This window comes from Carlito syrichta, unplaced genomic scaffold (assembly GCF_000164805.1).
Source record: "Carlito syrichta isolate Samal-C Ts95f unplaced genomic scaffold, Tarsius_syrichta-2.0.1 Scaffold302340, whole genome shotgun sequence".
NCBI lineage: Eukaryota > Metazoa > Chordata > Mammalia > Primates > Tarsiidae > Carlito > Carlito syrichta.
In genome coordinates, this window is record NW_007246436.1 from 17,747 (window position 1) to 26,540 (window position 8,794).

General features: G+C 50.1%; 1 protein-coding gene across 1 annotated transcript in view; it reads right to left on the minus strand.

Moving 5' to 3' along the window:
* Positions 1 to 8,788, minus strand: part of ANKRD13D (ankyrin repeat domain 13D) — a 14,592-nt gene extending 5,804 nt beyond the window's left edge. The window contains exons 1-6 of the mRNA XM_008056395.2: positions 8,631 to 8,788; positions 7,967 to 8,102; positions 7,724 to 7,848; positions 6,290 to 6,335; positions 6,062 to 6,205; positions 5,639 to 5,828 (exon numbers count right to left, since the gene is read on the minus strand). Of these exons, the coding sequence (XP_008054586.2) occupies positions 5,639 to 5,828; positions 6,062 to 6,205; positions 6,290 to 6,335; positions 7,724 to 7,848; positions 7,967 to 8,102; positions 8,631 to 8,720 (731 nt within the window). The 5' untranslated portion in view covers positions 8,721 to 8,788. The remainder of the gene's footprint in view (positions 1 to 5,638; positions 5,829 to 6,061; positions 6,206 to 6,289; positions 6,336 to 7,723; positions 7,849 to 7,966; positions 8,103 to 8,630) is intronic.
* Between the last annotated feature and the right edge of the window lie 6 nt (positions 8,789 to 8,794).

Sequence of the window (8,794 nt, forward strand, 5' to 3'; positions counted from 1 at the left end):
AAAAATCAGCCAGGCGTGGTAGCGCGCGCCTGTAATTCCAGCTACTTGGAAGGCTGCGGCTGAAGGATCGCCGGAGCCCCAGCAGGTCAAGGCTGCAGTGGCCAGGAATGGCCACTGCACTCCAGTCTGGGCCACAGAGTGAGACTCCAACTCAAAAAAAAAAAAAAAAAAAAAGAGCCTCATTAAAATTGAAAGAATGGAAGTCATCCAAAGTATATTAGGCCATAAAAGAAGCCTTGGCTGGGATTGATGGCTCAGTCTATAATTCCAGCACTCTGGGAGGCTTAGGTGAGTGGACTGCCTGAGCCTGCGGTTCTAGACCAGCCTGGGCAACTTGGCGAGAACTTGTCTCAAATATAAATTAAAAAAAAAAATTAGCCGGGCATGGTAGTGTGTGCCTGTGGTTCCGGCTACTTGGAAGGCTGAGGTGGAAGGATCGCTGGAGCCCAGCAGGTCAATGCTGGGGTGGCTGTAAGTATGCCACTGCCCTCCAGCCTGGGCAACGTAGTGAGACTCCAACTCAAAAGAAAAAGAAGTCTCAATAAAATGGACAGAACAGAAGTCATACAAAGTGTGTTTTCCAACCACAATAGAACAAAATTAGAAGTCAATAACAGAAAAACATTTTGGAAACTCACAAATATGTAGAAAATAAAAACACACTCCTAAATAACCCATGGCTCAAAGAATAAATCAGAAGGGAAATCAGGAAATATTTTTAAATGAATGGAAATGAAGACACAATGTGTTAAACTTATGGGACCCAGCTAAAGACACGCTTGGAAATGTAAGTGTAATGTATGCATAAATTACTATATTAAGAAAGAAGTAGACACCAAATCAATAATCTAACCTTCCATGTTAAGACACCAGAAAAATAGTGAATTAAACCCACAGCAAGCAGAAAGAAAAAAATTATAATATTGGAATGAAAGTTAATGAACTAGAGAAGAAAAAATAATAGAATCACTGAATCCATAAGCTGGTCCTTTGAAAGCATCAAGAAAATTGACAAACCTTTAGCTAGATTGACCATGAAAAAAAAAGAATACTCAAATTACCAGAATCATAAATGAAAGAGGGGGGCATTACTACTGACATTATAAAGGAATATGATGAATAACTGTACACCAAAAAGTTTGATAATTTAGATAAAAACGAACAAATTCCTCAAAAGGCTACCAAGACTAACTTAAGAAGAAATAGAGCCGGGCTCGGTGGTTCAGCCTGTAATCCCACGCCTTTGGGAGGCTGAGGTGAGTGGACTGCCTGAGCCCGCGGGTTCGAGACCCGCCTGGGCAGCGAGACCTCATCTCTACAATAAATCAAAAAATCAGCTGGGCATGGTAGTGCACACCTGTCCTTTCGGCTACTTGGAAGGCTGAGGCAGAAAGATCACCGGAGCCCAGCAGGTCGAGGCTGCGGTGGCCGGGAGCAGCCACTGCACTCCAGTCTGGGTGACAGAGTGAGACTACAACTCAAAAAAAAAAAAAAATCACACAGTCATATCAATAGATACAGAAAAAGCATTTCACAAACTCCAACACCCTTTCATATGAAATACTCAACAAACTAGGGATAAAAGGGAACTTTCTCAACCTGATAAAGAATATCTGCCAAAAGCCGATAACTAATATCATACTTAATGGTGAGAGACTAAATCTTTTCCCTTAAGATCAGGAACAACAGCCGGGCTTGGTGGCTCAGCCTGTAATCCCGCGCCTTTGGGAGGCTGAGGTGAGTGGATTGCCTGAGCGTGCGGGTTCGAGATCCGCCTGGGCAACTTGGTGAGACCTCATCTCTACAATAAATCAAAAAATTAGCTGGGCGTGGTGGTGCATGCCTGTAGTTCCAGTTACTTGGAAGGCTGAAGCGGAAAGATCGCCTAAGCCCAGCAGGTGTAGGCTGCAATGGCCATGAGCATGCCATTGCACTCCAGCCTGTAACATAGTGAGACTCTGACTCAAAAACAAAACCATTGCATTGGAAGTTCTGGCTAGAAAAATTAGACAAGAAAAAGAAAACAAGCCATCTAGATCAGAAAGAAAGAAGTAAAACTATCTCTATGTACAGATGACATGATCTTATATATTAAAAAATACTAAGGAACCCACTAAGAGTCTAATTGAACTAATACACAAGTCCAGCAATGTTGTAGGATAAATGATCAATATACAGAAAGCAGTTACATTTTTATACACTTGCAATGAACTATTCAAAAATAAAATTAACAATTTGATTAATAATTGTATCAAAAAGAATAAAACATTTAGGAATAGGGTGGGGGGTGGTAGCTCATGCCTGTAATCTCCAGCACTTTGGGAGGCCAAGGTGAGAGGATTGCTTGAGCCCAGGAGTTTGAGACCAGCCCAGGGGTTCGAGACCTCGTCTCTACAAAAAATCACAAAATTGATCAGGAGCGGTGGCTCAAGCCTGTAATCCCAGCACTTTGGGAGGCTGAGGCAAGAGGATTGCCTGAGCCCGTGGGTTCAAGACCAGCCTGGGCAACATGATGAGACCTCGTCTCTACAATAAATAAATAAAAAATTAGCCTGGCGTGGTAGCACACACCTGTAGTTCTGGCTACTTGGAAGGCTGAGGCAGAAGGATCGCTGGAGCCCAGCAGGTTGACACTGGGGTGGCCGTGAGCGTGCCACTGTACTCCAGCCTGGGCAACAGAGTGAGACTCCAACTCAATAAAAATAAAAATAAAAATAAAAAAATTAGCCAGGCATGGTGGTACGTGCCTATGGCTCCAGCTATGGAGAGGCTGAGGCAGAAGAATCGCCTGAGCCCAGGAAGTTGAGGCTACAGTGAGCCACGATCACAGCACTGCACTCCGGCGAGGGTGACAGAGTGAAACCCTAACTCAACCAAAAAAGAAAAAGAAAAAGGAAAAGAAAAGACAAGAAATTGACAAGCTGAATCTAGAATTCATATAAAATGCAAGGAACCCAAAATACCGAGAAAAGAAAGACAGAAATAGGAACACTCATACTTTCTGATTTTAAAACTTACTACAAAGCAACAGTGATTAAGACAGTACAAGGCTGGCATAAGGAATATAGACCAAAGGAACAGACTTCAGAATCCAGAAATTAGCCCACACATCTATGAGCAACTGGTTTTTGACAGGGACTACAATACCATCCAATGGGAAAAGCAGTCTTCACACAAACTAGGATAACTGGATAGTCACATGCAAAAGAAGGAAGCTAGAGCCGGGCATGGTGGCTCACGCCTGTCATCCCAGCACTTTGGGAGGCTGAGGCAAAGAGGATTGCCTGAACCCAGGTGTTCGAGACCAGCCTGGGCAACGGGCGAGACTTTGCCTCTACAATACATAAAAAAAATTAGCCAGGCATGGTGGTACACGTCTGTGGTTCCAGCTACTTGGAAGGCTGAGGAGGAAGGATCGCCTGAGCCCAGTAGGTCGAGGCTGTGGTGGTCTTGAGCATGTCACTGCATTCCCACATGGGCGACAGAGTGAAACTTCAACTCAAAAAAAAAAAAAAGAAGGAAGCTGGACCCTTACCTTCCACCATACCCAAAAATTAACTCGAAGGCCTAACTATAAGAGCTAAAACTATAAAACCGTTAGAAGGAAACACAGGGGGGTATCTTCATGACCTGACACTTGGCAATAGATAGGACAATAACGAGCGACAAAAGAAAAAGAGATCATCTGTACATCATCAAAATGACAAACTTTTGCGCTTCAAAGGACACCATCAAGAAAGTGAAAAGAGAGCCCAAAGAAACGAAGACAATGTCTGCAAACCACGTATCTGATAAGAGACTTATAGCTAGAATATATAAAGAACGCTTACAACTCAATAACAAAAAGACAACCCAGTTTTTAAAATGGGTAAAGAATCTGAATAGACATTTATCCAAAGACATATAATTGACCAATAAGCACAAAAAAGAAGCTCAAAAATCATCAGTCATCAGGAAAAGGCAAATCAGAACCTCACTGAGATACCATTTCATACCCACAAGGCTGGCTATAATCCAGAAATGAATACATGAATGAAAACAAGTGTCGATAAGAATCTTCATACCCTGCTAGAATGTAAAATGGTGCAGCCCCTTTAATAAACAGTCTGGCAGTTCCTCAAACAATTAAACACTGAGTTACCAGTAACCTAGCAATTCTACTCCTGGGTATATACCCAAGAGAAATGAAGCCATATGTCCCCACAAAAACTTGTGGTGTATGAATATTTATAGCAATATTATTTATAATAGCCAAGTAATAAAAACAACCCAAATGTCTATCAATGGATTAGTGAATAAACAAAATATGAGTTACATTCATTAAATGGATTTGGCCATAAAAATGAAGTAGTTATATTCTACAACTTGGACGAATCTTGAAAATATTAATACTGCCGGGTGCTATGGCTCACGCCTGTCACCCCAGCACTTTGAGAGGCAGAGGCAAGAGGACTGCCTGAGCCCAGGGGCTTGAGGCCAGCCTGAGCAACTTGGCAAGACCTCCTCTCTACAATAAGTCAACAGATTAGCTGGGTGTGATGGTGCATGCCTGTAATCCTGGCACTTTGGGAGGAGAAGGCAAGAGGATTGCCTGAGCCCAGGGGTTCAAGACCAGCCTGGGCAACTTGGCAAGACCTTGTCTCTACAGTAAATCAAAAAATTAGCTGGGCAAGGTAGTATAAGTCTATAGTTCCAGCTACTTGGAAGGCTGAGGTGGAAGGATCGCCTGAGCCCAGAAGGTCAAAGGTGCAGTGGCCGTGAGCATGGGTGACAGAGTGAGACTCTGACTTAAAAAAAAAACAACAAAAAAAACATATATATATAAACACTAAGCAAAATAAATCAGACACAAAAAACAACATATCATAAAATCTCATTCATATGAAAGTCCCAGAATAGGGAACTCTATAGAGACAGGTTAGATTAGTGATTGCTTAGTGCTAGGGGAGGGGTCGGGGCCTTGGGGAGGGAGGGAGACAAAGGGTGAGAGGGTTCTCCTTGGTGGGGAGGGGATGTAAACTGGCTGTGGTGATGTCACAAATCTGTGACTATACTGAAAACCACTGAATTTGTACACTTTAGATGGGTGATCTGTATAGTATATGAAATTAAATCTCAAAAAATAGGTTGTTTTTTTTTTTTTAAAGTACTTCCCAAGTCAGTTATTGCAAACGGGGGGCACAAGTTGTCACAGAATAACACTCTTGCTAAAGGGTCAAGCTGTTAGGCTACCCACAAAGGACTCCGCCCCAGACACAGCCACACTAATGACATACCAACCCTGGTGCAAACAGCCGCCCTGAACCACAGCTGAAATCTCTGTCTTTGTGGGAAAGCACGTGAGGTCACAAGTCAAGAAACTGGGGACATCTTGACCTGGCCCCCTCCCCAGGAGGACAGCTGCCAGTACAGACAGACATGTAGTGGCTCAAAAATGGCCACAGGAGCCCAACCATCTGCCACAGCCTGAGTGAGACTCTGGGACTGTAGGGACACCCCCCAACCTGAGCAAGCCCCCCAGAGAGGCCCAGCCTCCCGGAGGCCTGAACCAGAAGGCTCCAGGATAACCCTGCCCTCACCAACGCAGCTCTGGCTACCTCTGCCTCGTCGCACCCATGGTGTGCCAGCCCCAACTGACCTCTCAAAGGCCACATTGCGAGTGTCCAGGTGGGTGGAGACGATGGGAGAGGTGAGACGACTGGCCACGTGTTCCTCGCTGGGCCGCATGGCGGCCAGCAGCACTTCGGGCTCATGGAGGGTGAGTCCCAGCGTCTCGGTGTGCACTACCTGCCGGTCGTGGTCGACTTCCATCACCAGGGCTCCTGCCTCTGCCAGCCGGGGTGGGTGGGAGGGGGCACCACTCAGTGCTAGGCCCCAGCTGGCGCGAGGAGGGCCACTGTGCTATCCTCAGCCGCCTGCTGCCAAGTGCGTCAGCCTCAAGCCCTATGTTTCCCTCCATCCCTGCCCTCACTTTCCACATCTGCAAAACGGAAAGACAGGACTGCACTGACTTCAAGCCACTGGAGAATCTGAGGGCCTGCGGGGAGTGCCCCGAGCTCACCCTGGCCCTTGAAGATGAAGCTTCTCCGGCCCCGCTGCCAGGTCATGTGTTCGAAGCCCAGGAGACTGGTGTCCACTCGCAGGCTCTCACCGCGCTTCCATACGCGGTACACATCACTCGGGCACATCTTGGACACAAGGGGCACTGCAGGGTGCCCTGAGGTCACAGGGGTGGGGTCTTCCCCAAAGGCCCCACCTCCAGTCCCTGGGAACGCAAATCCCCACTCACCCCAGCTAGTGAATTCCCACTTCATCTCCACGTAGAAATCGGGGGCCTGAAAGCGACCAGAGCTGCCCGTCAGGACACTGCCTGGAGCTGGGGTCCATAAACCTAGGAGTTCCTTATCCACAGCCTCCCTCTGGGAGCCTCGGCCCCTCATCAAGTCTTAATGCACTGCCATGACCCAGCTGCACCCAACCACCCTTGCCCAGGAGAGGGTGGGCCAGTTGGCAGCTTAAGTTGGTCTTCACACAACTATAAGCACTGGAGGGCTGGGGGGCCAGTTTCAACCAGCCTACAAGCCGGCCGGGGGGGCCTGGGAGAGTTTCTGCTTCCTTTAAGTCTCAGAGTCCTTGTCAGTAGGGGTGCACAATGGCCCCCTCTGAACTTACTCTTGGGGTGGAGAGCACAAGGTACTATGCTCAGTCAGCTAGGTCCCTCTGCATGCTTCCAGAAGGGTGTGTAGCACCAGGCAATTTAGAGGCTCAGGCCACATCTACCAAGTCGACCTCAAGTCCCCCTCCAGGAAATCTGCATTCTCTAGAACAGGGGTCCTCACCCCCGGCCCGAGGACTGGTACAAGTCCATAGCTTGTGAGAAACCTGGTCGCACAGCAGCTGAGCAGCTGGAAAGTAGAGCTCTGCTTTCTGTTAGATCAGCGGCGGCGTTAGGTTCTCATAGGAGCGCAGACCCTATCGTGAACTGCGAACTGTGTATGCGACAGATTTAGGTTGCGTGCTCCTTACGAGAATCCAGTGCCCTGATGACCCTCCCCCCTCATCCGTGGAAAAACTGTCTTCCACAAAACAGGCTCCTGCTGGGCGTGATGGATCACGTCTATAATTCCAGCACTTTGGGAGGCTGAGGCAAGAGGACTGCCTGAATCACAGGTATGAGACCAGCCTGGGCAACTTGGCAAGACCTCGTCTCTACAATAAAAAAATAAAAAAATAAAAATTAGCTGGGGGTGGCGGTGCACGTCTGTGGTCCCAGCTACTTGGAAGACTGAGGTGGAAGGATCGTCTGAGCCTAGCAGGTTGACGCTGCGGTGACTGTGAGCATGCCACTGCACTCCAGCCTGGGCAATGACACTGACTCAAAAAAAAAAAAAAAATGAGTCCCTGATGCCAAAAAGGTTGGGGACCAATGAACTAGGAGGCTTAAGGTCTAAAGCTCCGTAGAGATCCCTGACACCAGGGTCCCTCCATGCTGGCAAAGGCTTCTCTTCCAAAGGACCCAACCTCATCCATGTGAGCCTGGACACACCTTTCCCACATGACCCTGGCTGGGGTCAAGACAGGCCGACCTCAACGACAATGGCAGGAAAGCACACTGCACAGACCGGGCGCCCTCTAAGGCCAGGCCTGGCATGGGTGATCTGGGCGGTCCCCTGCCATGACACCCCACCCCCTCAACTGACCACACCTCTGTGGCCTACTGTACCTGGCGAAGTTTGTTGAGCAGTTCCGGAATGCCAGCCAGCCTCTGTGTGGCCCTCTGGTAGTCTCGATACTGGAGCACCAGCTGCACCATCTCTGGGTCTCCAGTGCTGACTGCCTCCTGCAGGACTAAGGGGCACCAGGCTGCTGAGGGGAGCCCTCCTGATGGTCCCAGGCCTGGCTGCTCACTCCCCCTCATCCATCCGACGGACAGCCTCAGGGGGAGGCCCTCGGCCCTCTGCATTACCTGCCCAGCCCTGGCGACTCTCTTTGCCCACGTTGGCATTGTGTCGAAGAAGGACTCGCACAGACTCCAAGTTTCCCAGGGACACGGCCAGCTCCAGGGGGGTCCGCCCCCGGGGGTCCTCCTGTTCGATGTCATGCTGAGGAAGATGCGACACTCAGCAAAGGGCAAAGAGGGAAGAGGCCAAGGCAAGGAGGCCATGGGGCAGAACAGGGCTGGCTGGGAGTCACTGTGGGAGATAAGGAGGGCAGACAGGCCAGGGAGAGGGCTGCATATCCTGGCAGGGGAGGGGAGGGGGCAGACGGGAAGGGCAGGGGCAGAGTTGGGGGCCTGGGCAGACCGAGATGCAGGTGCAGGGTGTCAAGAGTTTGGATGGGCCTGGGGAGGACCAGGGCTCCTGTTCTCAGCCTGGGTCACGGGTGATGCAGGAGCGAGTTGGGGGCTTGGTGCAGTGTAAGGTGGGCAGAGGAGCGGGCGAGGCCCGGCGCTGCGAGAGGAGGCCAGAGGCTCCAGCGCAAGGGGCAGTGACCTGGGCTGCGGATCGGGCTGCGGAAGGGGGGCGGGATGCAGCTACGGCTCTGAGCAGGGGCGGGCGCCCTCCCGGAGGGGGACCCTAGCCTCGGGTGGGGCCCCCGGGGACGGGCCGCGTGCCTCGGCGGGGCCTCACCTGGCGGCTGTGCAGCGCGGCCTCCAGTTCGCGGTGTCGGTTCGCCCAGACCAGCCGGTGCAGCGGGAAGGTGGGGCCCGGGCCGGCCATGCTGGGCCTCAGCACGGCATCCCGGCCAGGTCTCGGCTTCGGGCCCGGTGCGGCCCCCGGCCTCCCCTCCCAGC